General features: G+C 56.8%; 10 protein-coding genes across 10 annotated transcripts; 3 read left to right on the top strand and 7 right to left on the bottom strand.

Annotated features, from left to right (window-relative positions):
- Window positions 1-21: 21 nt before the first annotated feature.
- PHSY_006641 (potential esterase/lipase) lies at window positions 22-3,336 on the bottom strand (the record flags this gene model as incomplete). Its single annotated transcript, XM_012337241.1, has 1 exon — window positions 22-3,336. The coding sequence occupies one exon, from the start codon at window positions 3,334-3,336 to the stop codon at window positions 22-24; it is 3,315 nt and encodes a 1,104-aa protein (XP_012192631.1).
- Window positions 3,337-4,238: 902 nt separating this feature from the next.
- Window positions 4,239-6,371, bottom strand: PHSY_006640 (ubiquitin carboxyl-terminal hydrolase; the record flags this gene model as incomplete). Its single annotated transcript, XM_012337240.1, has 1 exon — window positions 4,239-6,371. One exon carries the CDS (start codon window positions 6,369-6,371, stop codon window positions 4,239-4,241), a length of 2,133 nt encoding a protein of 710 aa, XP_012192630.1.
- A 710-nt stretch (window positions 6,372-7,081) lies between these two features.
- Window positions 7,082-9,772, bottom strand: PHSY_006639 (heat shock protein; the record flags this gene model as incomplete). The annotated part of the gene is made up of 1 exon (XM_012337239.1): window positions 7,082-9,772. The coding sequence occupies one exon, from the start codon at window positions 9,770-9,772 to the stop codon at window positions 7,082-7,084; it is 2,691 nt and encodes an 896-aa protein (XP_012192629.1).
- A 561-nt stretch (window positions 9,773-10,333) lies between these two features.
- PHSY_006638 (GTP-binding protein) lies at window positions 10,334-11,223 on the bottom strand (the record flags this gene model as incomplete). The annotated part of the gene is made up of 2 exons (XM_012337238.1): window positions 10,334-10,936; window positions 11,032-11,223. The coding sequence occupies 2 exons, from the start codon at window positions 11,221-11,223 to the stop codon at window positions 10,334-10,336; spliced, it is 795 nt and encodes a 264-aa protein (XP_012192628.1).
- An 818-nt stretch (window positions 11,224-12,041) lies between these two features.
- On the top strand, window positions 12,042-12,320 carry PHSY_006637 (calcium-transporting ATPase; the record flags this gene model as incomplete). The annotated part of the gene is made up of 1 exon (XM_012337237.1): window positions 12,042-12,320. One exon carries the CDS (start codon window positions 12,042-12,044, stop codon window positions 12,318-12,320), a length of 279 nt encoding a protein of 92 aa, XP_012192627.1.
- Window positions 12,321-12,403: 83 nt separating this feature from the next.
- PHSY_006636 (potential transcriptional repressor subunit) lies at window positions 12,404-16,208 on the bottom strand (the record flags this gene model as incomplete). Its single annotated transcript, XM_012337236.1, has 3 exons — window positions 12,404-12,835; window positions 14,635-14,871; window positions 14,958-16,208. The coding sequence occupies 3 exons, from the start codon at window positions 16,206-16,208 to the stop codon at window positions 12,404-12,406; spliced, it is 1,920 nt and encodes a 639-aa protein (XP_012192626.1).
- A 271-nt stretch (window positions 16,209-16,479) lies between these two features.
- Window positions 16,480-17,373, top strand: PHSY_006635 (hypothetical protein; the record flags this gene model as incomplete). Its single annotated transcript, XM_012337235.1, has 1 exon — window positions 16,480-17,373. The coding sequence occupies one exon, from the start codon at window positions 16,480-16,482 to the stop codon at window positions 17,371-17,373; it is 894 nt and encodes a 297-aa protein (XP_012192625.1).
- Window positions 17,374-17,648: 275 nt separating this feature from the next.
- On the bottom strand, window positions 17,649-21,521 carry PHSY_006634 (hypothetical protein; the record flags this gene model as incomplete). The annotated part of the gene is made up of 1 exon (XM_012337234.1): window positions 17,649-21,521. One exon carries the CDS (start codon window positions 21,519-21,521, stop codon window positions 17,649-17,651), a length of 3,873 nt encoding a protein of 1,290 aa, XP_012192624.1.
- Window positions 21,522-22,541: 1,020 nt separating this feature from the next.
- PHSY_006633 (calmodulin) lies at window positions 22,542-23,117 on the top strand (the record flags this gene model as incomplete). Its single annotated transcript, XM_012337233.1, has 2 exons — window positions 22,542-22,779; window positions 22,882-23,117. The coding sequence occupies 2 exons, from the start codon at window positions 22,542-22,544 to the stop codon at window positions 23,115-23,117; spliced, it is 474 nt and encodes a 157-aa protein (XP_012192623.1).
- A 415-nt stretch (window positions 23,118-23,532) lies between these two features.
- PHSY_006632 (hypothetical protein) lies at window positions 23,533-27,903 on the bottom strand (the record flags this gene model as incomplete). Its single annotated transcript, XM_012337232.1, has 1 exon — window positions 23,533-27,903. One exon carries the CDS (start codon window positions 27,901-27,903, stop codon window positions 23,533-23,535), a length of 4,371 nt encoding a protein of 1,456 aa, XP_012192622.1.
- Window positions 27,904-27,925: the final 22 nt, after the last annotated feature.

The following is a 27,925-nucleotide window of genomic DNA, read 5'->3' as shown; positions in this document are numbered from 1 at the left end:
AAAAAGGACAAACGCAATACATCAAACGTCATCGATCCACTCGGCGATCCTCCTCCACGTCGAAGAGCGTTCCGGTTCGAACCACTTGAACAGCAGATAATCGTGCACCGCATCCTTGACCTCGTCCAGTATCACTTGGCGGTCCTCCTTCTCGGTGGGTTCCGGGGGTGGCGCTGCGTGAAGCCTTCTCTTCCCCGCTGCTGCTTTGCTCGGACCATCTTGGCTGTTTGCACCGGCATCGCCGTCGCCACCCCGGTTTTCGCCCAACAGCGTCGTATCTCGACTCTCCAACTCGGGTCGCTTGCCCTCCCTCGGCTCGCCATCGACGACCTTGGTCACATACCCTTCCCCCTCCTGCGCGCCCAACTCCCACCCCTGCAGCTCCTCCATCGGCGTCACACCCATCCCCGCCTGCTCCGCATCCAACAGCTCCTTGGGCCTAGGTCTACCCCTCCTCTCCGCCATCTCCCTCGCATTGCATCCCGCGCTCAACTTGTCGCCGCTGTACACCGGTCTACCCTTGCGCGTTCCACCCGCCAACCTGTGTGCAAGCGTCAGGTGCTGGTCGTACGAGATCTCGGCCGATCCGGTGGTGATGTAGATCTTCTTGGGGAAGCCGTGGAACCCCCAATGCGGAGCTTTGCCGCCTCGTTCTAGCGGTAATTGCAGCGAGACGGGAGACATGTATGGGTTGCGGTACGTTTCGCGTGCGGGGAGATTGCCGAGGAACGCCGAGACGGCTGTGTTGCGGAATGCGATCATCGAGCTGATGATGTCCGAGTCTTGGTTCAGGAACACGGTCGAGTCGAGGTTGGGTGCCCCCGTGGGGCCCGAGTGCGAGCGCGAGACATCGACCCAGGGCGACATGAGCAGCAGCGCGCCTGGTTGCGCAGCGATGCTAGGCCCCTCGTCGCGCAAGTAGCGACAGAGCGCTAGCGCCAGGTTGCCTCCCGCAGAATCGCCCGCAATGATGATGTTCTCGGGCGCGAAGTTCAGATCGCGCACCAGATAGAGGTAGCCAGAGAGCGCATCCAACAGCGCAGCTGGGTACGAGCCAGCACGAGGTCGACCGGGTACGCAGAGGCGATAGTCGAGACTGAAGGATCGCAGCAGCTTGCCACTGTAGGCCGAGTTGGAAGATGACGACGAAGATGCCGAGCCATCAGCGCTCTGCTGAGCAGCCTCTCTAGACTTGTAGATCTCTGCCATGTATCTCAGACTCTCGGTGTTGACCGCCGCAGTGACATCTTTTTCGTGAGCCGTGCCGATCCAATACGCACCACCGTGCAGATGGTACAACACCTTTTCGCCCGGCTCTGCACTTCGACCGACGCCGCCTTTCACTTCCCACCCGGATCCCGTATCGCTGTTCTGTGATCCAGCTCCCAAGCTAGTACCCGACGACGCTCGCAATGCATTCTGCAATCCCTCCTGACTGGGCGTGTGGTCGTGCGCTGCCGGAGCATCGTTCTTGAGCTTGGCGTTGCGCTTGGCCTGCTTGGCCGGCTTGCCCACTTCTCCGTACCAAAACCCACACGTCCTCTGCGGCATCACCTTCTGGATCTCCATCGCCCTACTCAACTCGCCCCTCACATCCTCGTCCCCTACCGGCTTGACCCACGTGAACTTGCACCTCACCGTCTTGCTGTGTGGCACCTCCTTCTGCAGATCCCTGCCCAAACTCGTTCTCGTGCGGAAGGTCAACTTTGTACCGTGGCGAAAGAGTTTGACCATGGTGGCTTTCTTCCAGCTCCAATCGGGTCGACCTCGATGCGAGGGTAGGATCGAAGAGATGGCCCATCGCGGCAGGTAGTAGAGACCGACGCTGAGGCCAAAGTAGGAAAAGTACATGTACTTGTACGGTTGACGTGCCCAGAGCGGACATTCTTGATTGAATTCGGATTCGCGACCGGAGCCTTGCAAGGGGAACTCTTTGATGGGGATCTTGGTGCGAAGCTTGGATGTCCAGGTGGTCGAGTTGCGGCGAGGTGGGTGAAGACCGGTGCTGTGACGTCGGTCGAGTAAGGCTTTTGGGCGGCTTTTGCTTCGCGGCGCGCGAGAGGCCGAGGCGGATCGTGCAGCTGTAGCGGAACGTCCTCGACGCAGACCATTCGAACTTGTTACGTCGTCATCTTGGCCCTCGCCTGCGTCGCGGCCTCGACGATGAATGCTGCTACGCCGGAAACTGCTCCGTCTCGAAGCCTGTCCTTCGTCTTGACCGCCATCACCGTGCTTGTCTTTTGCCGATCCCGTCCCATTCCCAAAGAGCGGCAACCCCACCAGCCAAGACGGCTTAGTCGGTTCTTCAGGAGACTGAATCGGCTCGATCCCTGCTTCCTGCTGCGTCCTCAACAAGCCGACTGTCTGAGCCTCGTCCAATTCTTCCAGCCTCTTTTGCTGGTCATAGATCCTTTGCTGCACCACGTCGTCGTCTTCCTCCTCCTCCTCCTCTTCCACTGGTGTCCTATTCCCTAGCTCTCCGTCCTCCTGAATGGCAGTGGCTGGCCGGTCCTGGGTATGAGCTGTCGCTCCATGCGGTGGAAAGATGGAGTTCGATCTCGTTGAACCTGAACTCGACCTCTCCCGTCCACGTTTCATCAGCGCCGACGCTCGTTCGCTCTTCTTCGACTTGCCCCTAAACAAGGAGCTGAACGAGCTCGACTTGGAAGGCGGCTTGCCACCAACCAGCTCTTTCTGCGAGGAAGCGTCTGCATCCAGATTGCCAGGTGCATGTGCGTTATGCCTCAAATCGTGTTCCAGCTTACTCAATGAATGCGGTATCTCGCTTTTGCTCTTTGTACCCGTACTAGGACTCTGCAGCTTGTTCCTGATCGAGTCGAGCGTCCTCGCAGGAGCAGCTGTTGTTGCGGTGAGCGTCTTTGTCGCTGCACCTGGTAGATTCTTAAGGACGGTAGCCGGGGTTGGTACGGAGGTGCGACGGTTGGGGTCGAACTCATCCTGGAGTTCGCCGTGCTGATCCAGGTTGCGACCACGAGCGGGGGCGGCGGCGGTGTAGGCGGCTACTTCACGGTCGTTGGATGAACCGTTGGGAAAGAGAGAGGAGAATGCCTGCTGTTCAGATTCGGAGAGCGGAGGTGGTGATGTGGTCTCGGCAAGATCGGACTGGATTGGAGAGGCAGGCGTGGGCTGTTGTAAGGAGCCGTCTTGCTTGGCAAAATTGTGCGCTGCACCATCTGAGGAATTCGAGTTGCCAGAAAGTGTTGATGAGAGTTTCGATGGCTCGGAAGCCGAGTGCGGGATTACGTGTGTCGAGAGCAGCGCCGAGTCATCTCGCCTCGCCGGAGAGGCTGGCGATGACGGTTGGCCGTCCGGCATGATGGAACGCGGTCAACGATTATGAAGACATACGGCGCTGTGTGTTGCAGGATGCTCGCCAGTCACGGATGCTGGCCAATTGCGGGTCTACGATCACTGAGCGGTGTGAAGAGTCGTTGTTTGCTGCTATAAGAAGCCTTCTATCGTCGCTGACTTGGTCTATGGTGGGACGGAAGGGGAGCGATCCAGGCGGTGGTGATACGAATAGATGAGCGAGTCCGTTTGTTCAATTCATCTAGGGCAGCCTCACTGAAGAAAAACACACACCAACTTACTAGAAGATTCGCCGACCTCGTTTCTCGCACTGGCGTAACCGAACCAGGTACGCGCGGTACACCCTGGACTCGCTTCGGCCCGACACTGAACTCTCAAAAGCACGCACCGCCTTGCCGGATCCAACGAGACCTCTCGCCAAGCCGCAAAACGGTGTTGACTGTCAGAGCCGAAAGAACAAGAGCGAGGCTGCGGGGCAAGCGGCACGCTGGCGTCATCACGCGCCATCGCTCTCTCTCACCCCATTTCTACCACAATCAAACATTCCAAATCCAAAAAAATCCCACAGCCACGAGATGCTACTCCCGAATCTAACCTTCCATTGCCATCTATCTACTCGCTCGACCTCGAGTTCGTGACGTTCTTCAAAACCCTCCGTCTATAGCACAACTGGTATGCCCTCGCTCCCAACACAACCGCCTCGCTCGTAGGTTGCACCTTGTCATCGTCGAACCTGTACCAGCTGCCTCTCCACTTGCTAAAGTTGGTATAGTGTCCCGTGTTCATCGACCCCTCGTGCACCACCACTGTAAAGAGATCGTACAGATACGCCCTATTGCCCAAGATGGAAAAATTGTGTCAGCGACGATTTATAGCAGCAATGTGTTTGTGGGAGGGGAAAAGTAGACTTACTCAGGGTCGGGGTTGGCAACCAACCCACTATTCTTGCTAGAGGTAGTCGCCGAACCAGCTGCGTTCTTCGCATCGTCCGTCGAAGCGCGAATCTCCGCAGTGGAAAACTGCCTTACGTCCAGCACCATTGGGAAACGCACCTTGGTGTCGATCTTGGCGGCCGACGAAGTGTGTTCGAACCGCTTGAGCTGAATGCACAGCACGGGCGGCAACCTGTACAAACTCAGCTGCTTGGTCGCCGATGCACTTCCACCGCACGACGTACAAGCGTAGTCGTTGTTGCCCAGCTTCTCCTCCGAACAGTATCGTTGCAAGCAGATCGTCAGATGCTGCTCCTCTTCCCCATCCACCGTTCCGTTCCCGTTGACGGCTGTCGGCTTGCCGTTGTTCCACTTGGGCTTGTTGTTGTTGCTGCTACCGGCAAGGCTGTTGGCATCTTTGCGACGCATCGATTCGGGTCGAACGTCCAGACTGAGATCCAGCATCGGATCGCGAGTCGTGTTGACCTTGCCGCATCGTTGACAGGTGACGTCCGACTGAAGCTGTCCCGCAAACGTCCTATGCACCACGCACGGACAACCCGCCACTCCTCCATTCACACCGGCACCCAACCCCATCGGCGTGCCCGCATTGCCACCCATGCCTTCATCTTCCGACTGGCTACCAGATCCACCGCCCCCCTCGTAGTGGTCCCACATCAGATTAAGCGCGTCCGCATGATCGTACGCAAACGACGGGAGTGACGATCGTTCCAGCGCTCGACTCGTGAGCGCCGTGTGGATCGAGTTGAGTGTCGAGATAAAGAGTTCGTGGGCGTCGTGCTGACCGGCCTGACCGAGCTCGCTGCTCGCTTGGTCCACCCAGACGCAATACAGGAACGACGTTGGTCCATGTGGTCCCTTTGCCTGAGATCCGCTGGCTCCGTTCTCGCTGCCGATACCGACAATCGCACCCGGAGCTGTGGCCGCCGCTGCACCCGCGGACGAGGCACCAGACCCATTCGTTCCAGCGCCAGCCACCATCGCGCCAGGATCAGACGAGTAGAATTCTGCAAAGATCTTGTCCATCTCGCAAGCCAGGCAGCTCCTGGCTCCATTGCAGAGCGACGGATTGTGTCGGTCCGATAAGAAGTAGTTGCGCAACAGGGGGTTGTGCAGGAACGCCTGGATGATGACGTTCATGTAGCACGTCGCACCCATATTCCTCAACCCTCTAGGCACACGACACGCGACGCTGGAAGGATCGGTCGTGTAGAACTTGGCCATGACCGCTGCTACATCCGATGCCGATGGAGGGAAGAGCGATTCCACCGTCGACTTTGATGGTCCGAATTGCTGTCCGATGACGTTCTGGCTGACGCGGCACGTCTCGTGTCGTTGGATGGATTCGAGCAGCGGGTCGTGGACAAAGTCTTTGCAGTCGGCGCAGTAGACTTGTCCGTACAGCAGATCGAATGCCAACGTATGCTTCTGGGAACGAAGATGCTGGATCATATGGCTATCGGATGCGGTACGGGTCACCGCCGTCGGATCGTCGTCCACGGGTGGCGAGAAGCAGCCGGTGAAAGCGCAATCGAGGCAGATGAACGGACGCAGCATGTCGGCCTGGCACGTTTTGCATTGTGGATAGTCGAGCTTTCTGCGCTTCTTGGTGGGTCTGCCCATCTTGTTCGCCTTGGCCGCCTGCTCGTTCCACTTTGCCAACTCTGCTTCTTTCTCCTCGTCGTCCATCATCTTGACGTGACCCGTCCTGATCTGAGCTCCCCATCGGAGGCCCGCGATGTAGCGCTTCAAATAAGAGCGCGTGGCTTCCGGAAGCGTGTCAAAGCTGTCGCTTCTTGCTTCATCGCCATGTTCGGATTTGATCTTGGTGGGGGAGGAGCTTTTCGACGATGAAGGCGAGGCGCCGAGGTGGAGAAGCGAGCTCAGATGCTGGCAACCTGGTGGGATGTGGCGGATGGGCGTTGCGGTGCTTGTCGCTTTTGCTGGGGCTGACGGGGTACCAGCGCGTGATGCGTTGGTCGAGGACGGCTTGGTAGGCGACACGGATCCACCATTGTTGGAGCGCTGCGAAGACGAGAGCCCACCGAGCTTGGTCGGTGAGACCGAAGATGCTGTTGATGACGGCATGACGACTCGATCACGGCCAGATCTAGGCTCAATCTGGAGCTACTGCAGCAATCTGGTTGGGGGACCGGCGTTAATCGCGACGATAGATTGCGCGAGACAAGCGTTTCGAAGCTGTCCGACGTCAACCGGCAGCGCCGCAATCCGACGTGTATGCGGCTCTTCCGGGGACAATGTCTAGCTGCTTTCTAGTGTGAGTGGACGAGTCGGTATGCGGAACGTGTAGGATGACGGTGTTCAGCGAGGGTTGCGTGCTGCTTGCGAATGCAGGCGATGGTGAGCTTGTCGAGGTATGAGGGTGTCAAGTAGTTCAAGAAGGTGTTGGTTGGCAAATTGATTTGGCAGTCGACTCCACTTCTTGCCCAGCGAAACCCTGTTTGGCTCGACCCGACTCACTCCCGAAAGTGAACGCTGCTCAATCTTCTGGAAGCCTAATTTAGCCGCATATCGCAGTCTGCTGCCTCGAGAAATTGATCGCCACTTGGTCCGAGTTCCAGCATGGGTCGGCGGCCTTCCTTTCGCAGACTTGTTAGGTTCTCAGGTCACCTTCTCATCCGTGCAATCTCGAACACTGTCGGCAGCATGCATTTGATTGACCACACAGGACAGCTGCAAGAGCCATTGAAAATGAAGGCTTGATTAAAGAGGTAAGACACAGTGATACTTTTGCGGAAGAGCGACACGGATCCTGAAGGCCAGCATCGAGCCCCGTTTCAGAGCTCTTCGTGCTTCGGCGCCTCGCCCTCCTTCTTGTCCTCCTTCTTGGCCGGCGCACTCTTCTTCGGCCTGGTCTTGGCGATCTTTCTCCTCTTGAGCTTCCCGATCTGTTCACCTACCTTTCTCCTTCTCGCATCTACATCGCCACTCAACAACGCAGGATCGTCGCTCGGGCCCTTCTTGTCCTGAGCCTTCTTGCCCTTGGCAAACCACTCGGCGTCCTTTTCGATGGTCGCGTTCAATGCGTCCAGCTCAGTGACGCTGTACTTGCTCGACTGGTTCGTCTCGATCGCCGCGGTCAGATTCGCCCTTGCTTCAGCGACGAATGCTCGTGCATCGGCAAGCGAAGATTCGAACTCGGCGAACGAAGTAGCACGCAGCTTGTTTTGCGAAAGTCGCGTCTCGAGCGGTTTGATGAGCGACTCGAGAGAGGCACGCTTGAGTTTCAGCGTCGACGTGTCGGCCGTCTCGCCGTCTTCGGAGAGCCATGCGGAGAGCTCCTCCGTCTTGGACGTGATCGAGCTGCGTTCTGCGGGCTTCGAGACAGAGCTGTAGGTGGGATCGTCGACCAGATCGCGCACGCGGTAGAGGTACGATTCGATGGCGTTGCGCGCTTCTTCGCGTGCAGCTTTGCGCGTGGCCGCTTGGGCCATGGTCCAGAGCTTGTCCTTGCTCTGCTTAATCTCTACGCCTGAAAGCGGTCGCACCGCGTCATTCTGCGGGATGACGCGTGCCGTGAGCTTGACGATCTTGTCCTTGGCAGGTACAGTGGCGAGCGTCTCTTCGGTCTCGTCGGCCTGCGCCTCGACGTCGTCATCTGTCGACGTCTCGTTCTTGCCTGCAGAAGCGGTGCCGTTGGTGGCAGTACCGTTGGTGGCTGCCTTCTTGGGAGTCGAAACACCAAAGAACGATTTGAGCGCACCGGCAATTCCACCTCCTGCCTTGGGCTTGATCACCAAGACGATGTTCTCCACCGCATACGTGCCCAGCGGTCGGCTAATGACCGTCAAGTTGACGTGCGTGTCCACCTGATCCAGCTGACCGCTCGCCTTGATGTCCTTGAGCACATCGTCAATTCCCGTGATCTCGACCATGGAGATCGAGCGATCGGTGCTGTCACCGAGCGCCTTTTGCGAAGCGGCATCGTACTCGAGCTCAAAGATGAAGTCCTCCTTGACATTGTCGTACTGGCGCAGCACGGCGTCCGTCTCGTACGAAGCTGCTGGGAAGATGAGCTCCTCCTTTCCATCGGCTTCCTTGAGGTTGACAGCGTAGGGGACGAGGTCGTAGGCACGAATCTCCTTCATGCGGAACTGGGGGTTGAAGCTGGCGCCGTAGAATGCTGCTCCCATGACCGCTGCCTCGTCAGCGTTGACATTCTGAGCCAGCTTCGAATCAGGGATACCCGCCTCGCGCAAGGCGTTCTGCACCAGAGGAACACGCGTGCTTCCGCCAACCAACACGATGCTGTTGATGTCGCTCAGCTTCAGCCCGGCGTTGGCCAGCGCCTGGTTGATGGGTGAGGTAAACTTGGGCACGAGACCGGCGGCGGCGACGGCATCTTCAAACTCTTGGCGCTGGATCATGGTTCGGAAGTCGATCTCGTCGACGAGGCTCTCGATGCTGCTCGAAGCGACCTCATTGGCGCTAAGAATGTGCTTGACGCGGTTCGCCTCCTTGAGCAGCCTCGCCATCGCGCGGTGGTTGTCGCGAATCGAACCGCCGATCTGCTGACCGTGCTTCGTGTCGAATTCGGCTGCGAGCTTGTCGCGCAGGATGAGATCCAACTTGAGTCCACCGACGTTGCGTTCCCAGCCGACACCCTTGACGTCGACAATGGTCGAGTCCTTGGACGTCTTGCCCACCGAAAGGATCGAGTCGATCACCACCGGCTTGGTGCTGAACTCGACCACCGTAGCACGAACCGAGCCTGAGCCGACGTCGAAGAAGAGATGCTTCTCGGGCTTTTCGAACGAGCGGGTCTGAGCATAGTTGACCGCCGCGGCGGCACCGTCCGAGACCAGCCTCGGGCGGAAGCCGGCGAGGGTGGCAGAGTCGACGATGGCCTGGCGCTCCTGTGCGTTGAAGAAGGCGGGGACGGTGACGACGGCGTCCAATCCACCGAACGAACCTACGCTGAATCCAGATGGCAAGGAAGGGTTGACCCTCTCGCCTGCCGTCTCTTCCGCCAGCTTCTTTGCGTATTCCAATTGCATACCAACGAGCTCCTCCACGGTCAGCACTGGCAACGAAGAGACTTTCGGGTCAGCTTCGTAGGGTCTTTTCAATGCACAGGTGGTGCGTTCGGAGCTGACGACGTCGTTGCCAAAGATCGACGTGTACAGATCAACGTATGGCTTGTCCTCATCGCTTGTTGTGCGGCCGAGGAGGGCCTTGAGACCGTAGAACGACTGTTTTGGCTCTCTTGTAGCGTGGTTGTAGGCATTGGTGCCGAACAGGATCTCTTCCTCGAGACCCCACTTCTTGAAGGCGACGGCGGACTGGATCTTGCGCTTCGAGTCGCGATCCAGCACGACGTCGAATGGCAGACCGGGCTTGACGAGGGAAACTTTCATCCATTCTGTTCCGTAGTCAAAGGCGACCACGCCCATGGCTGTGGCAGGTGCAGACAGCAGCGTCACAGCCAGCAACGCTAGCACCAGGAGCATGCTGAAGGCGGTGCTCATGCGGCTGCGGCCTAGGCCATCGCTCGTTGCGAAACGCATCGTGTGTGATGATGGACCAGTCCGTGCCACGTTGGTCAAGCTTGATATGATGATGAGAGAATGATGAAGAGGGTTGAAAGAAAGGAACGAGTGTGGAATGTAAAGCTCGTCGATGTGTTGCTCTGTGTGCAGCGCGGCATTCCGAGAAGAATTGCAGAGAACGAGGCTTGCTTCTCAGCAGCTGCTATGTGTCCACTTTGAGTTTTGATGCGGGTGACGTGCACACTGCCGCTTTCAAGCAGCGGAAGTCGCCGAAAATTCATCCCGCTTCGATTGCGCGATCTGACACTCTCAGGCTTCATGGTCTCAATCTCGACGTTTCAATTGGCGCATTCACTTGCACATCGATGTTCCATGTCTCACGAACACGAGAGCTCGAACGCACAGCTTCACTCCGATCAGAAGTTTTTGCGAAAGAAGAAACGGTCAAGATGTCAAGCCGAGTCGGTGGTATATGTACAGAGTGATCCTGAATAGCGTGGAAGCAGCGACCTCGAGCATCGAGGGTTGGATAACATCCGATCAACAGTTGCAAGCGTCCTTTCTGTTTCCCTGCTGGTTGCTCTGCAGATCGACACCACCAGCCTGACCACCACTCGCCTGTCGGGCACCGTTCCCACCGGCTGGGCCGGCAGCAGCGTTTCTCGCCAGATGCAAGTCGATCGGGATCTTCTTTGCGATCTCGGTAAACACCTCCACCACACCTTCACCCGTCTTGGCCGAAGTCTCGAAGAACAGCAGACCGGCTTCCTTGGCATACGCCTCAGCTTCGTCCTTCGGTACAGCCCTCAACGAGTCTCCCGTCGCTTCCGGTGTGGTGGTTGCCGTCTCATCGTCGTCCTCTTCTTCCGTCTCTGCATTGGCGTTGGAGGAAGAGGATGCTTCTTTGAGCAGGTCGATCTTGTTGCCGACGAGCGCGATGACAATGTTGGGGTTAGCTTGACGCTGCAGTTCCTTGACCCATGATTTGGCCTTTTCGAACGAGCTGGCTTTGGTCACGTCGTAGATGACGGCAGAGGCTTGGGCGTTGCGATAGTACATGGGAGCGAGCGAGTGGAATCGCTCCTGTCCTGCGGTATCCCAGATCTCAAACTTGATCAGTCGGTCTTCGAGACGGCATTTTTGCTGTTCAAAGGGGCAAGCGAAAGGGGAGAGGTATGAGTCAACTGCTGTGTCATGCAATCACGGCGCAAACCACATCGCGGAAAGGGCAGACTCACGGTAAGGAAAGCAGCTCCGATGGTAGGCTCCTTGTTCTCCTGGAAGTCGTTCTGAACAAAGCGAAGCACGACGGACGACTTGCCCACCGCGGCTTCACCGAGAAGCACGAGCTTGGTCTGGAACGGCTTCTGAGGGGCAGCGGCAGCACCGGCAGCTTCGCCAGTAGCACTGTTGGCAGCCTGAGCAGACATTGCTATAAAATCGGTACGCTTCGAATGTGTTGGTCGGTGACTATAGGATTGAGCTCTCGTCTCAATGAAGGTAGACAAGGGTATGCGCGAAAGAGAGCGGCGCTAGGTATCGCAAGCCTTGACGCAACGGCCGAGTTTGAGAGATGCTGGTCTGCGAGGTGTCTGTGTGATGTAGCCGCAGCAGAGATCGAGAGCGACCTGTGTGTCGAGGAGTGCCGATGTTGATAGGGAAGGGCGTCAGGTGGTGTAAAGACCGAGAGATAGGCTGAGCGATGTCGAGTGTGAATTTGACCGACACCCAAGTGTGCTTTTTAAGCTGTGCCTGTGAAGCAATCAGCGTGTGGAGAGAGAGGCGGGCAGGCACGCAGGCTGGCTCTTGCTGGCTGCGCGGGAGGCACCGAACAGGGTGGCGCAACTCAAGGCGAGACGAGACACACACGCTCGCGCTCTCCTCGAACCCAAAAAAAGACTCTCGAATTTCAAGCTTTTTGACAGCTCCCGCGCTGCTCACCTTGGCCCGAAGTCCCCACGTTGCTGTAGCTCAGCCCATTTCGAAATTTTTGAAAGTGGTCAAAGTCAGAGCTTAACACTTGGCATTTCTCCGTTGATGCTTGGATGCTGCCATCACATGAGACGACTCAACGCTATCTTACCGCCCCCCTTCGTTCAGATCAGATCAGCGTGCATGCATCAAGGTGCACAACAGCACAGGGAGAGAGGACATAGAAGTACAGATTGCGTTAGGTGACGAGCATACAGTTACAATGCGAGAAGGGGACAACAGAAGGTGGATGCGGGTGAACGGGCCGAAGCAGTCGATGCCAAGCTCAATCCGACTCATCCGCATTCTTGGCCGTCTTTCTGCGTTTGCCACCTCGATTGTCACCTGCTGCTGCCGCTGTTGCTCCTGCTGTCGAGCTGTCGGTCTCGACCGGATCAGGAACCTTGGCTACGATGTCTTTGAGAAAGTCAAAGGTTTCGTTGGTGTGCACTGTCCTCTTGCTGTTGCGATTCGAAGACGGGAGCGACATGAGAGCGGAGGGGGAGAGAGAGAAAGACGGATGTCTGGTCAGTACGCGATCGTGATCCTGCGATGAATACATTTCGAGATGAGCCTGCGAGGCGCGAGACTTACACATGGTACGGAGTCATCTTCTTGGCTCCTCTGCTGCGAGTCTCCTTAACCGTCTCTTCGACGATGCTTGCCATAAAGAGCTCCAATGCTTTCGCTATGCACGCGATCAAAATGAAGACGTGTCAGTGAAGCTCTCGCTTGCCGATGATCGCTATAGTCGGCTCGGTCCTGGGACAACTTACAGATCAACACCGGAGTCGCCTGTGCCACTTTACCGACATCCTCGTCCGCCTGCATGATCTTTTTGATCCTCGCCACGGGAAACTTGCACTGCGCTGATCGCTTCACCATCTTGCATTGGCGAGAGGTTGTGCGCACTTGTGTTGATGTCGAAGCAGATGAGTGTGAGAACGAAAGAGGCGCGATATTGTGGAGAAAGTCGGGTCGAGCGCGAGTTGCAAGGTGCAGCAGCTGTTGAAATGTGCATCTGGCCACACGGGTCTCTCTTCTCACGGCCGAGATGCTGTTCTCGCCGAGCTTTGAAAATATGTTAGCATTTGTCAATCAACAGGGAACTGGCTCGCTATTCAAGCGAAGGTGCAGCAATGCTGATCTCCGTCTTTATTTGTTCTTTGTGCAAAGGCCGTAGGGTCTAGCTACCGCTTCACGCCGCTGCGGACGCGGGGTGGGCCACGGGCATGGAGGAGTCGTAGATTACGTCGAGGATGGTGCACAGAACTCAAATTGCTATTCAGCGGGATGAGTAATACACGCGACGAAGATCCGGATGGAACCCTCGTCGTAACTCTGGAAGGTGTTGGAGGCGGGCCCCGTGGCGTCCAAGGGGAGCAGTTGGTTGATAGAGAAGGGTTGCGGAAAGCACCGCGACACCCCGCGACTTGGATGTCTAACACTATGCTATAACTATCAACAATTCGCGCGCCCAAAGAAGCGTCGTGTGATCATTCAGATGCGGGCCTGGCTCATCTCCGAGCATTGGACGAACGAGCCTGGCACGGACTGCTTGGACTCCGGTCGTCTTTGCGAGCATCCGTATGCCAATTCTATCGTCGAGAAATGCAAGGGTTGTGCCAAAAAGAGTCGCAACAAGGCCTGCCCGAAGAGATGGATGCTCGCAAGGGATAGTGTCAAGGAGATGGTCAGGTTGACGAATGTCATGGGTATGTCTCGCGAGTTGGCGCAATACGAGGTCTTCAAGCAGCATCTTGGCGGTCAATGGGACCGCCGAAAGGACTACCATGGGCGTGTCCCCTCTTCTTCGCAACTCGCCCCTTCTTCCTCGCGCGAAGTCAACGATCTGTCAGGCCTTCTTCTGCCTCACTCGGCCATGTTGAAAATTACGACTGTCTGAGTCTGATGAGCAGAGGCGCTGCCAAAAGATCTGTTGTAGTCCAGCAAGATGCTGGGTACATTGACACCAGGCAGAAAAGTGACGCAGACAAAGCCAGGAGGTTCCACAATGCAAGCAAGGGCAGCCTCAAGTTGCGATCGAGGCGAAGAGAAGACGATCTTTGTCTCAGTGCGCTCTTCCTTGTGCATCAAAGTTCCCTGATGGATGCTCTGGAAGCCTCGGATTGGAGCAGCCAGCGCCTGTCCGCTGAGCGCACGAAGATTTTATAAAAGCTATCTGTTGCAGACTCGAGACAAGAAAGGATTGCGGCGACAGACACAAGACGAGAAAGGCTAAATTGAGGGGAGGTTTGCGAAAGAATTCGGGCAATCGACGCGAAACGACAAAGGCTAAGCCTCCCAACATACAGTAGCAGCATCACAGTATTCCAGCGTGAACGCGCAGTCACGAGCTCACCGAACCCGACGCTAGCGCGTCATACACCCATAACGACGACAGAGAGTGAAACTGTGGCATTGCAGCATGCTCTGACCACATTCTTGGCTCAGATGCCGCGTATCACCACAGCAAGCAGTGCAAAGCTTGAACTGAACTCAACGGTAGGTGAAGAGGGATAATTTAGTACAGCGAGAGGTTTCAGAAGCAGAAGAGGCTATGAATCCCCGTTTGCGAGACGAGGGCTTTCTTCACCTGCACAGCGCTCATCGGTCAAGCCATATCTGTACCCTGCTACCGCCAAACATGAAGTTGCAACTGAGATCAATTGCATTGAGATGATGAGAGACAACCTTAGCGCCGCTTCAATAGTCGGCGTCGTCGAATTCGTCGGCGCCCGAGAAAGCGTCTGCGCCGGCGCTTCTCGCTTCACGGATTTTGAGACCCTATCATCGTCGGCCAGACAGATCATCAATGTCGTCAGCGTCTATCGTCTCACGAAACCGGCTCAGTATGAGTAAATGCTTACCCTCGTCAGATAGGCATGACTCTTCTCGATCTGCCTGTCCCTCTGTTGAAGTAGCGTCTGCCACTGTTTTGCGGTTCGAATCTTGTCCTCGAGCAAAGAGATGGATGAAGTTGAAGTGTAGCTCTCGCCGCCGAATGTGTCGAAGTTGACAACCCAGTCGCCATTGACAACACCAGCAGCAGCAGAGGATGTCGAAGGCGGTGGTGACAGCGTCGCGTGGATCCAACCCTTGCGGACCTGCAGATGTCGACACAGCAAGGAGGGGCAAAAGTCGGTGTTAGCGGTATTGCACCGAGGCTGTCGCAGGAAGGACTTTTACTTACGATCTCTTGTACATCACCATACACCTCCTGCACTGCAACTTCTCCCTCCACACCTATCTTTTGCGCAATGTCTCCCAACGACAACGCACTATACACCTTTCCCAGTCTCTGGATTCTCCTCTGTCGATGTAGCGCCAAGCATCGCCGGACGAGCCCGACGTTCCGGTCCTTTTCGAACGCATCATGTCTGTCCTCCGCCAGACGATGCAGTTCGTCGGTCCACTTTGCTCCTCTTCTCTCGTAAAATGAGACGAACTGGTCGTAGGGGCTCATGAACATGGAGTAGCTTCTCGTGACAGCTTGCGAGGTGTATTTGGGCAAACGCGATGTTTTGCCGTTGGCGAGGAGCTGGACCAGAAGAAGCTTCTTGTACGCGTCCATGTGAATCGCACTTGCTGCTACCGCCGGGCTGGATACGCACTGATATGTCGCAATGTGGTCAAGCAAGCAAGCAAACGAGCGAGTCAGTCGTGTATCTAAAGCGCAAGATTTCATCAGGAAAAGATCGAGGTCACTCACTGTCTCGAGAGCGTCGATTGCGTCGTGAAGTCGATCGAGCTTGATGAAGATGAGTGCAGAGTAGTAAAAGTACTGCAGTACGTCCGAGTGTGTCAAAGGTGTGAGAGAAGTGTCGGCGTCGATGAGCGGCAGATCGAGAAGCATGGTAGCTGCTTCTGCATAGCGCGCTGTCTTGAGATACTGATATGCCAGCATCGGATGAAGCGTGGTGATGCTCTCTGATCTGGTCAAGAACCTCGACGCCAGCGCTTGCAAAAGCTGCAGAGCCGTTTCCGGTTCTGACACCTGATCTCCGAGCGCGGTAAAAGTGGATGCTAGCTGTGTGATTCTGTCGCCTGCGAGCTGGACCTGGGCAGGGTCAAAGCGCTGTACGAATGCTGTGATGTGTGAGAGAAGGACTATTGCGCCCTCTGTTGAGCTTGTTGCGCCTTTCGCTCTTGCAGCGAGGATGTATAGCATGCCCACCGAATGGACGCTTGGGTCGAGGGCGGAAAGCGGGTCGAGGTTGGATTGGATTGGCGCGCAAAGCGCCGTCTCCGTGGCCGTAGGAGCTTGTGAGCGGCTCGAGCCAGCAGCACTTCGAGCATTGGAGGCCTCGCCATCGGAAGAAGCATTTTTGCAGAGCTTGCGCAGCGCAGGGAGGAGAGTTGATTCTATGCGAGCCAGATCGGATCCGCACTCGAGGATGAGCGCGAGGGTATCCTCGATGCCGGTCAAGATTTTGATCGCCATGTCGAGCCTGTTTCTTTCGAGACGATGCTCAAGAACGTGAGGAGTGGCCACAGGGGATGACGACGACGACGACGATGATGATGATGATGAAAGGAAAGTCTGACCGACACTGATGTCGAGTGTCACTTTGCCAATCTTGACTTGCCCTGACCGCGAGAGAACTCCACATTCTCTTTCTCCTAAAGTGTAGCCAGCTTAAAGCCTAACACTTCCAGCCCTGGAAAATTGACACGCGTATGCTCGTCGGTTTTGCGGAAGAACGCAGCCGGGAATGTCACTTTTGGGTGAGGAGCGTGTATGTGTGTTGGTTCGAGTAAGCAGAGTAGTGAGTATTGTGTTGGGCGAATTTTGTACCACCACATCGCGTTACGTGCAAACAACGTCTTTACCTTCTTGCCAACCACTCCCAAGTCCGATCCCCCGCCCTTCGTCACCGTCGCAGTCACCGACCATGCCGCCCAAGACACGCAAATCCACCTCAGCCTCTTCCAAGGCCGGCGCTTCCTCCTCCACAGACCATTTGCATCCATCTTCTGCCGCTGCTTCTGCCAAAACAAGCACAACCAATGTCGGTTCTGCCTCTGTATCATCCAGCGCTTCCACCATCAAGGATCACCAATCAGAGACGCACATTCCGCTCAAAGCTTCCAAGCGCGAGATGAATGCCTACGAAAGGGCCAACAGCTGGACGTGGAATCCGATCCGCATCATCGAACGAAAACTCTTCCGCGCCTACTGGAACATCGAGGGTACTTTCGTGCTGTCCATGCTGGAAGCGTGGGAGGTGTTCCTCGTCATCGTCGTCTTCTGCCTGCTCACGCTGCTGCTGTGGTACTCGTTGATCCACTACTTCCCACGTCACGCTCAGCAGGTCGCAACTCGAGCTCTGTACTACGTATACGGTAACTCTCCCCCACCTCAACTCGCCGCTGCCGTCACCACATCCGATCCAACAGCAACTCTCAACGCATCCGCCGAAGCCGCCGCCGCTTCAGCCACCGAAGGCGTGCTCGAAAAGCTCATCGCTTCGACCAATCAGCTGTGGGCTAGCTTGGAGGCCGAAAAGGCGCAGAACGATGCCAACCCGGAAGTCCTGGACAGGTTGATCAGTAACTTGAACAAGGTCAAGCAGATGATGGGCACTGGTGCCAAGACGGATCTTTAGAAACGGATCAGGATGTAATGAACAAAGTCGTTGTATGCGTACGTGTGGATGCGCTCGGCATCGCTCTGAGCTGATCACATTCAAACACCCTTTGCACGCTGAATGGCTGTGTAGTAGGATCCGCAAACAGGCATCCTCCACTCGCTTCATACAGCAATCGACAACTTACGACGTCGCGGGAGCTCTGGTGATAAGTCTATATTGCCGGTCCGTCGGAACGGCGCTGAAATCACACAAAGTCAAGTGCTGAAGCTGCTCACCACTTGAATCGACGCTCAGAATCCAAGACCGCCGCGCGAAGTCTTGACCGTGGCCGCAACAGGATTGGCCATGCCTTGCGAGCTTCCGATACCGCTGCCTTCTGTCCAACCCATGGCAGCGAGCAGCTTGTGACCGATGTTGTCCGCTCCGATCCTGTCAGCACCGAATCCGACCTCTTCTCCTTCCCGGTTCTTGGGCACAGTGCCTCCGCCGACACCGTACATGCCTCCCGCTGCACCGCCGCCTTTGCCCTTCTTCCGCGACTTGTCCTTGAACTCGCTCCGACCCGCATCGTTGCCAAACGTAGCACCGGCATTCGAGTAGACGATGCGTTTGACCTTGCGATAGTCGACGTTGAGGCCGCTCTTGCTCGTCTTGATCAGCGTAGGGAATCGATCGCGCCCTTTCCCCTTGGATTTGGACTGCAGGTTGTACGCCGCAGCAAGAGCGTGCACCTCGGCACGGGCAAACTTGTCCATCGGCTGACAACGCATCGTGTTGCGACCTCTTTCGTTGAGGAAATGCTGGATTTGCTGGTTGAGCTCGTCCATGTTGAACGCAAACCTCTTGTCCAGTCCCAACGACATGATGTCGCCAGAAACGCTGTTCCCGCCAAACGTGAGCAGAGAAGAGTCGACCGCATCGATCGATCCGGCAGCGTTGATCGCCGACACGACGTTGTTCGAATGCGCTTTGAGGCTCGCACGCATCTCGCGTTTCTCGGCTTTGCGCGCCAGCTTGGCCTGCTTCTTGGTGGACTTGGTCCTGCCGCTGTCCGCCTTGCCGTGCGTGTTGGGGAATGGGTTGAGCGCAGCAGCCTGTCGCTCCATGAGACGCTGCTGCTTCTTGGTCGCTTTGCTGGCACGATCCTTGTCCCACTGCTGTTGCAGCTCTTCGGCCCACAGATCCGACGCGGAGAACTTGCGGCCCTTGCGCTTGCCGTTGCGGGCCGTGGGGATGGAACCCATGCCATAGGCAGCATCGTCCGAGTCGATCTCGTTCTCCGCGGATGCCAAGTCCATAAGGTCGGAAAAGTCGCCACGCGAGATAGCGTGGAAGAGCTTCTTCTGTTGGCGTTTAGACGAGGGCGCGGACTTGGAGTTGCTTCCGAGGCCAGCGCCGCCGACTTGCGATGAGAGTGCGCGGATGAAGTCTTCATCCTCATCGGCCCACGTGTTCTTGCCGCGGAACATACCTTCATCTTCATCATCGTCGCTATCGTCGTCGTCGTCGTCGTCATCATCATCATCATCATCGTCGTCGTCCTCTTCGGAGTCCGAACTTTCGCTGAAGATCTCGCTGCTTTCTTCATCATCGTCATCCTCGAGGATGATGCGTAACTGGTCAGCAAGCTCCTCATCCTCCTCGTCCTCAACGCCGGCGTCTTGGCGACGGTCTGTGTTAAAGGCATCAACGTCGACGTCGACCACAATGGCGCGACTTTGATCGGCACCGTCGTCATCATCATTTTCATCGTCACTGTCAGCCTCGCTCTCGGTGAGCCATTCCTTGACTTCGTCCATGTGAATCTCGTCCTCGATATCGCCAAAGCCGAGCTGACGACCGCCCTTTTGCGGATCCATTCCGTTCATGAAGCGGATCATGGCGTCCAAGTCCGTCTTGTCGTCGAGCTTGTTCGACAAGCGGCGAGCCTTGGCTTTGCCCTTGCCTGCTCCATCTGACGGTTGATCACCATTGACGGTCTCGACGACCATGTCGTTTGTAGCAAAAAGCTCATCCTCGTCTGCGTCACGATCGTCGTCGGATGTGTTGTCGGCCTGGTTGAGGATATTTTGCATGTAATCTGCAACGATGGCATCCTGATCCGCCTTGCGACTGCGTGAAAGCTGAGCAGCGCTGCGCGAAGCGGCTGCGCGGTTGGCGAGCGAGCGCTTGGCGCGCTGTCCTCCGCGACGCTTGCTGGACTTGGCGACGTCCATGATGATGTCGTTGTCATCCTCGTCTTCAGACTCCCATTCGTGACGGTCTGCACGGATTGCCTTGGCCAGAATGGGGTCGGTGATGACCTCAGCGTCCTTGTTGGTGCGCGTGATCGAGATGCCAGCGGCAGCAGCTGCGAGGTTGTCGTCTTCGTGAGCCATGTGCTTGTCGTCGTCGGAGCCACCAGGCGGGCCATCGCTTCCCCAGTCGAGGTCTGAATCGCCCTCCCGCGGAATGCGTCGCGGCTTCCCTCGCTTGGAGGCTTTTGTTCTGGCAGTGGTTCTGGAGCGGGCCGGCACAGCGTCACCAAGAGCCATGCGGTGTGAAGTCGAAGTGGTGGAGCTGATCTGCGCATTCTCGGCGACCGCGGCTGGATCTTCGCCTTCCAGGTCAATGACGAAGCCGAGCTCCGTCTCTTCTGTCTCGACGGCCTCGGCGACGGTGTCGGCCGGTGCGGCCATCTCGGTTGTTGCTTCTTCGAGAGGCTTGGTAGCTGAGATAGGCTCAGTGCCCACTGTAGGCAAAGCTCGCGATTGCGAGGGTACGAGGATGATCTCCTCTTCGTCGTCGGACGAAGAAACCGTCGAGACACGAGACGAGTATTTCGCAGGGACTGGAGAATGTTCGACCACCGCTGCGGGAGGCGATGCTGTCTGCGCATCAGCAACAACGGCGGAAGTATATTCTTGCTCCGTCGCTTTCGGTGTACTACCTGCCTCTGGCTGGAAAGCTGGCAGCGTCCAGGCCGCGGAATCGTCATCCTCGAGCATCGACTCGCCTTCAGCCAACTGTTTGGAGCCAGGGAAAGCAGCGAGCAAGGCATTCACTTCGTCGTCGTCTCCGTGGGCGGCGTCGTGTTGGTCAAAATCGAAGCCGTGCATCGAAGTGTCTGGGAATGCAGGTACTGCTCGAGGCGGCTCATAAGGCGTAGCTGCGACTCGCGATTTGGAAGCCTCTGCGTGACTCTCCGAGCCGGGGACGGACGGCTTTGCGTTGGAGCGATTCGAGAAGCCAAGACCTGCGTGACGTGGGGCTGAGGGATCTCCGGATTGTTGGCGCTGTGCGTCGGTCACCTGGGCCGCAGGAGCAGCTGGATCGACTATCGCCTCGTCGGCATCCTTCGGAGGCAGATTGCCCTTGAGCGGATCGCCAAACTCGCCAGTAGCCTTGACAAATGTGACAGGGACGCGGAAGGAGCTCTGAGTCTGATCGGCCGGATCGCCAAAGCGAGGCGTATTGCGCGATCTTCGCTCTTGTCTGCGGAGACCTGGAATACCGGCGAGGTATCGAGAGTCTTCGGTTTCCTCTGGTGGGCGGAACTTGCCGCCACCAGTGCCTCTGCTGGTGTGGAATTCGGGGAATGTGGTGGGCACGTTGGATCGCGGAGTGAAGCGTGGCCTCGGGATGCTTGCTGATACTGTAGGAGGTGGAAGTGCGCGCTGAGGCGTTGCAGAGCCAGATGGGATGTTCTGCTGTTGCGATGTTTCCAAAGTGGGTTTATCGTCTTCCAGATCCGAATGAAGGTCTGACTCGAGATGTGGCTTGATCTTGTGCTTGTATCCTTTAGGCGGCTCTATTGAAAAGTCGGCAGCGTCATCCGCATCCTCATCCTCCTCATCATCGTCATCGTCGTCGTCGTCTGCATCGTCATAGGAGTGGCGACGACCGCGTGACATGCCAGAGTAGTCGAAGCCGACACGATTCTGTCCTGACACGGAGAGGTGACCTCCGCGACCGCGACCACGATATGGCCTGCCATTTGCAAAGCCACCGCGGGGGGATTTTGAGTCTGAGGCGGACGCGCCGCTGAGAATGTGTCCTTGGCCGCCAAATGGCTGGAAGCCGCCGTGCGCGCCTCCTCGTCCGCGACCTCTGCCACGACCACCGCCGCCGCCGCCCCCACGACCTCCCCTAGGTGGGCCGCCGCGATTGCCCTTCTTGCCCATGCTGCCGGAGTGTTGCCACGGAAAGGGCCGAACTTGATGCTTGTCCGCTCTGTTACTGGTCGTCGAGATGATAGGGTTGGGGTGCACCCACTTGATTGATGAGGGAGCTTGTCAGTTGACTTGTCCGCTGCCGATCGTGCGCGTTGCAGTGAGGCGCAACCAAGCTCAAGCTTCTGAAAGCTGCGATGCAATTGACGCTCGATGCTACACCGCAAAGGCTGAGTTGCTGCGTTACTGGTTGGTATCTTGAAAGCAAAACGCACCACTGAATGCTACTGTCTGGATTCGACTCAGCTGGAAGCTTCACACAGTCTGTCGGGTGCAGATCCGAGCGTCAAAACGGCAACCTTGCTGCGTCAACTCAGCCGCAACGTGCAGCCGCCACCGCAGATCAACCAAGTGGAGCTTACACACTGTATGCGAGTCCTCCCTGCCTGCGACTCTGAGCAAATTTCAAGTCAGCACGCTGCCAAAAGTCGCCGATCAGAAGATTTCGATACGCGAACGGGTGTAAGATTGGGAAGGATTCGACAATGCTTGGGTAAAAGTGTTGCTCGTCTGCCAAACGAGAGACGCGTTCCGAGCTGGCCAAGCCGTGGAAGGATATGGAGCAGCCTAGTGTCAGAGCGCGTAAAGAGGTGCCTCACAAGCCAAAAAGAAGAAGTGCGCTCAGCGAGGCTTGTCACGCGTTTCGTTTTGCCTTGCCTGACTTAGACCTTCGACAAAGTGTTGGTCTCGTGTTCGGCAGTTGGGCAATTTCAGGCCTTCCGACGTCAGCGCTGCGCTGAGCGCAAATGAAGTTCGCAGCAACCAGCTGTCCTGAGCGCTTCTGTTCCTTTGACCTTCCCACACCTCGACCCTTCCGATCCGACCACAACACTGCCTGTACAACGCATCACAGACATGTCGCTCTACACTCCATCTTCCAAGGCAGCAAAGCGACGGGCGGCCAACCTCGGCGCATCCACCAGCAACCACACTTCCACACCCAACCACCTCTCCGCCTCTTCCTCCTCGAGGATGGTCAACTCACACCACCACATCGATGCAGCTCTCACCGACGAACAGCGACAGGAGATCAAGGAGGCATTCGAGCTCTTCGACACGGACAAGGATGGTGCTATCGACTACCACGAGCTCAAGGTGGCGATGCGTGCACTAGGTTTCGATCTGAAAAAAGCTGAGGTGCTGAAATTGCTACGCGACCACGACAAGACCAACTCTGGCTTGCTCGAGTGGGACGACTTTAACAAGATCAGTATGTACAGCAACTTGTGCTTTGAGCGATGAGCCGTGGGGCTTGATGCTGGACGATGATGGCGGGGGTGCTGACGAAACATCTTTGCTATTGTTCTAACAGTGTCGGAAAGAATCGCATCCAGGGATCCTATGGAGGAGATCCGCAAAGCCTTCTCTCTCTTCGACGACGATGGAACGGGCAAAATCTCGTTGAGAAACCTCAAGCGTGTAGCCAAGGAGTTGGGAGAGACGCTGGACGACGACGAGTTGCAGGCCATGATTGATGAATTCGATCTTGATCAGGATGGCGAGATCAACGAGAACGAGTTCATTCAGATCATGATGGACGATTCGTAAGCGGTGGACGGCTTTCAAGTTCTCGTTGTCCTTTTTTGATATCTTCGTCGAATTCCACTGGAGTCAGGGTCGTACGCCTCAACGTCGGAGCAGCCCGTGCATGGCATCAATTGGTCTCGACATCCCGCCGTCATACCCCTTTCGTCCCTTCCTCCTTGTTTGTTTCGCATTACGCCCGATGCGAATCGACTGAGACAGCTCTCCATCTGGTCGACCTCAGCGCCATTCCACCTTGTATTTGTACCGCACTCCTTTGTCATCGCAATCTCGCTCTCATTCGCAAAGTCATTTGGTCGTCTGATGTGTATCGAAGTGTTTCTTCTCCCCTGTAGGAATGTGATGAATGCAAAACTGACGATGCTGGCCGCTGCTTGCCACGCGTCAAGTGCTGCTGCGAAGACTCGTGTCAGCTCCGCTAGAATGGACTGCTATCGGGCAGAGCATCCGCTTGGGAATCATACACGATCTCCTCCTCGTCGTTGACGACAAACGAGTCTTCCGAGTAGAAATCTTCTGACCCCATCCCTGCCCTTCCTCTCCTCGACTCGCTCGACATACCCTGCCTCGCAGTCCTCACCTCTCTCCCTGCCGTTCTCCTCGGCGTTGCCGGATCACCAAACTTCCCACCTATCCCCGGAAACGGAGCGTGTCTCAACCTCTGAAATTCCGCCGGCGCCTGCGAAAGCATCGACTGCATGTACACGCTCTGCTGATGGTAGCCCCTCGGAGCCTGCGTAGGCACGAAGTCCCCCACCGCTTCTCGATCCGAATCGTCCTCGTCCGAGCTTCCTACCCCGGAGTCATTCTCGTCCCGCTCTCCGTGAAGCTCTTCGTCCGTAGACCGCTCCGCCTCGTACTGGAAAAGCGCTCGGGAGGTGGGTGAGTTGGTGATCTTTCTCTTCTTGCCACGACCAATAGCACCAGCAGCAGCGCGCGTGCTAGTCGCAGCTGCCTTCTTACCTTTTTTGACCGGCTGCACGAGAGGTGCTTTAGCGTCAGAGTCAGAGTCGGACGTAATACGCGCTTTGCTGCGCGAACACCGCGTGCGACTCTTTGCCGCTGTCGGGGAGGTGTCGGCTCCAGCAGGTGGGAGCTTGCTAGAGGACGAAGCTTTTTGCAATCGACCACCTCGTTTTACGGGCGCTTTGATGGGTGACGATGAAGCTGCATCTTTGTCCCCATCCGTATCGACAAGCTCGTTGGCGGAGACATTGTCGGTAGAGGCCGCATCGGGAGACTCGACAATGACGCGCTTCGAACGAGATTTGCCCGCACGTCTTGGTACCGAATCAGGTGGGCCCATCGAACTCTTCATCGGCGAAGCAAGCACTTTCGGCGTGGATCCGATCGCTTCCTGGTCACGTTCGGCTAGCTCCTCGGCGTTTTCTTGCAGTAGCTGCTGCACGATGGGATGCGGTTTGCGCGCATTCTTTGCCGGAAGAGGTGATGGCGGCGACGAATGACGGAGGTCGTGCTTGGACTTGCTGTTGTCGACTGGCGATGCAGCGGACTGTTTGAGCCTAGACGCCGCCTCTTGCTCGAGTCGAGTGATCGCGTTCTCCATCGACATATCCATGGTCAGATCGGCGAACTCGTCGTCATCATCGTCCACGGCAGCTACAGCCTGAGCGATCCCCCTGCTGCGAGGTGATGTAGCGTTGAGCAGCCTTTCGTCCTGGCTCTTGCTGTCGCTGTGGATGAGTGCATCGACAGCGTCGTCGCTCTTGCGCAAAGCTAGCGTGCCGGAGCTCGTCGAACTGCGGCCAGAGCTTCTCAAGCCTACTCCCAGCTTTCTGCCGCGCGTAGAAGAGCCTGCCGCCAAGGGTTTCGAGGAGGATGAAGCGCTGGGGACGGGTGGCGTCCGAATGCCATCCGACGCCGTGCCGACGCTGGCACTGACTGCAGGTCTTCGAAGCAAAGACGGTGGAGGCGAAAATTCAGGCGAGCTAGGCGGTGTAGACGGAATCCTCTTGACCGGCCGAGATTTCTCCTTCGGCGGGCGGAGGTCGAGAGACAGATCCTCCTCGGCAAATTGAGCTTCCAACTCTTCCTTCGAAACCGTCAGGAGACGCTTTATCCTCTGGCTGTGCGTCTCGTTTGATGGAGGCGCATCTTCGTCGCTTACGGAGCCACGCTTGCGTTTGGTGAGGGTGGATGCCTTGCGGAACCCTTCGATGATAATGGCACCTTCGGGCATATTGCGCTTGGGATCCTTTTTCGGCTTGGCGACTTTCGGAGCCCGCGAGGCTTTAGTTGGCTTTCCGTCGGTGACCATAGAAGGGTCGAATTCGGGCTGCTCCACCTCCTTCAGGACAGGCTGCGGGGAGATGTGGTCCGGCACCATCCGATCGACGTCGTCAAACAGTTCGACATGCATGCGTGAATCGACCTCCTTTTGTACGGCCTTGTAGTTGTCTTTCGAATGCTGCCAGTTGTGCTGCTCGCGCCCCTCGGAGACGAGCACGGCGATCTTGCCTTCGCGCTTTCGACCCGTACGACCAATGCGCTGCAGCATGCGAATCGAGTCTTTGACCGCTTCGTAACACACGGTCAGATCGACGGATCCGATGTCGAGACCCTCCTCTCCGATCGAAGTGGCGACGAGGACGTTGTACTTGCCCGCCTTGAAATCAGTAATGACGCGCTCCTGGTCCTTCTGCGACATGCCCTTTTTGCCGCTCTTCGCCTTGCTCTGCCCGACAAACTCGGTCGCCTTGAAACCGGAATCGTTGAGGAACGCGACGATCTCGTCACAGCACTCGCGGTACGAACAAAACACCATAACCCTCGTGTCGGCCTGCGACGAGCTGGCAAAGTTGGCGAGCTGACCCGAGTTGGGTGTGTTGCCGAGAACGTCGTGCCCGCTCACCTCGTACGCCTCTGCGTTGTGCACCTGGTCCGCCTTGATCGCGTCAAAGTGCTCGATCAGCACGTTGCGCAGCTTCAGCATCTTCGGATGGAGGATACGTCCCTTGGTGTCTTGCATCAGCTCGAGCTCGCGGATGATCTCGGCAAACGTGGTGTTCTTGTTGGCGTACATCTGCTGCTTCGCCGTGGACGTCTTGGTGCCTTTTGCGTTGTAGCCCATGGATCGCTCCTTGAGACGGTTGTAGAACATGGTCGGTGATTGCTCCATGAGGTATTGCATCGATAGGGCCATATGGCTGAGCTCCTTGATGTTGGCTTGAAGCCAAGGTTTGGTGTGCAAGATGGCTGCGCGACTCCTGTCCTTGTGGATGGCGTTCACGGCGAAAGGGTGCAAAAGGACGGGGTCTTGGTTGCGAATGAGACCCGCCTTCATGAGCGGATCCATCTGGGTCTGCATGAGCTTGGCCCAGTTCTCCTTGACCAAGTTGAGGTCCTTGCCGAGCGACACGTTGATGATCTCTTCGCGCTTGCGGAAGACGTATCGCTGGACATCGATGGCCTCTTCGGTACGAATTTCGATCTGGTTGATGTGGAGTTGATCGACCACCTCCTGAACGCTGTCCGAATCCTTGCCTGGTGTAGCCGAGAGCGCGAGCACGCGAAAGTGAGGGTTGACCTCCATGACACGACCGATGACGCTGCCATAAGCGTATTTGCCACGTGCGCGGTGGGCCTCGTCGACGACAATGCAAACGACATCTCGCGGATCGCAGCGATTGTGGATCATGTCGTTCTCGAACGTCTGCGGCGTCATGTAGAAGATGCGCTTGGTGGCCCAGTAGTCTCCTCGTTGTGAGCCAGCAGTGCTGCCGGTTAGGTCGATGGCGCACTCCCAGGGCAGACCACAGATGCGATGGCAAGCCGTCTTTTGCTGGTCGACGAGAGGACGAGACGGAGCAAGGAACATGATCTTGCCATCGGGGTACCAGCGGAAAAAGTTGAGGATGACGACGGCAGCGATGAACGTCTTGCCGAGACCGGTGGGTAGGGCAACGAGGACGTTGTTGAAGAGAGCCTTCTGCACAATGTTGTACTGGTAGTCTCTGCTCTCCATGTTGGTCGGGTAGATCCACGTCTTTCCTGCTTCGAGATCGATCTTGCATTTCTGCGGCTGCGCCTGGACAGGCTTGCGACGCGGTTCAGCAGGCGCAGGCGGGAGCACGTTGGTATACTTGCTGTCTGCGTCCCAGTCCCGCTTGGCCTTGCCTTTACCCTTTGGACTGTTGGTGCCGGGCGCACCGTCGTCAAAATCGAGTGCATCAACGTCGATAGCCTCCTTGTCGCGGTTCTTTGCGTTTTCGCGGTGAAGGTATGCCTCTCTGTCCCACGTCTTGGTGCCCATTTTCGTCTGCCAGGGTAGACGGTAATTGGCGTTGGCACTGTCGGAAGCCGACTGCGATGAGATGGTGATCTGCCCGGGACTAGAAGAGACCACCTTGGCCGCTCGGGTCTGCGAGGGTGCGACAGGCTTGCCGAACAGATTCATCTGACGGGCTGCCCCGGACGACGTGGGCTGATTGGATGCATTTGAGCTTGTAGACGATACTCGCTGCATCGGTCTTGCCGACGTGGATGCTACGGCAGAGGCAGCCGCTCTGTTTGCCCAGGAAGAGGATCCATTGCTCGCAGTCTGCGCCGCACCTCTAGCATGGTCGGTGTTGCTGATGGCCGACAGCGTCTGTATGCGGGGTGGGTCCGAAGCCGTCTTGCTATGCGTGTTTGATGTTGTAGACTGCTTATGAGCGGCACCATTGCTCACGAGGTTGCTCTCAATCTGATCCAGCTGAAGGAGCGCCGAGTCATCGAGACCAAAGTCGTCAAAATCAATATCGTCGAACTCGTCCGGCGAGGTTGTCATGATGATGATGCAGTAGATTGTC

Source organism: Pseudozyma hubeiensis, assembly GCF_000403515.1.
Source record: "Pseudozyma hubeiensis SY62 DNA, scaffold: PHS59, whole genome shotgun sequence".
NCBI classification, from domain to species: domain Eukaryota; kingdom Fungi; phylum Basidiomycota; class Ustilaginomycetes; order Ustilaginales; family Ustilaginaceae; genus Pseudozyma; species Pseudozyma hubeiensis.
This window is presented reverse-complemented; position numbering and strand designations above follow the sequence as displayed.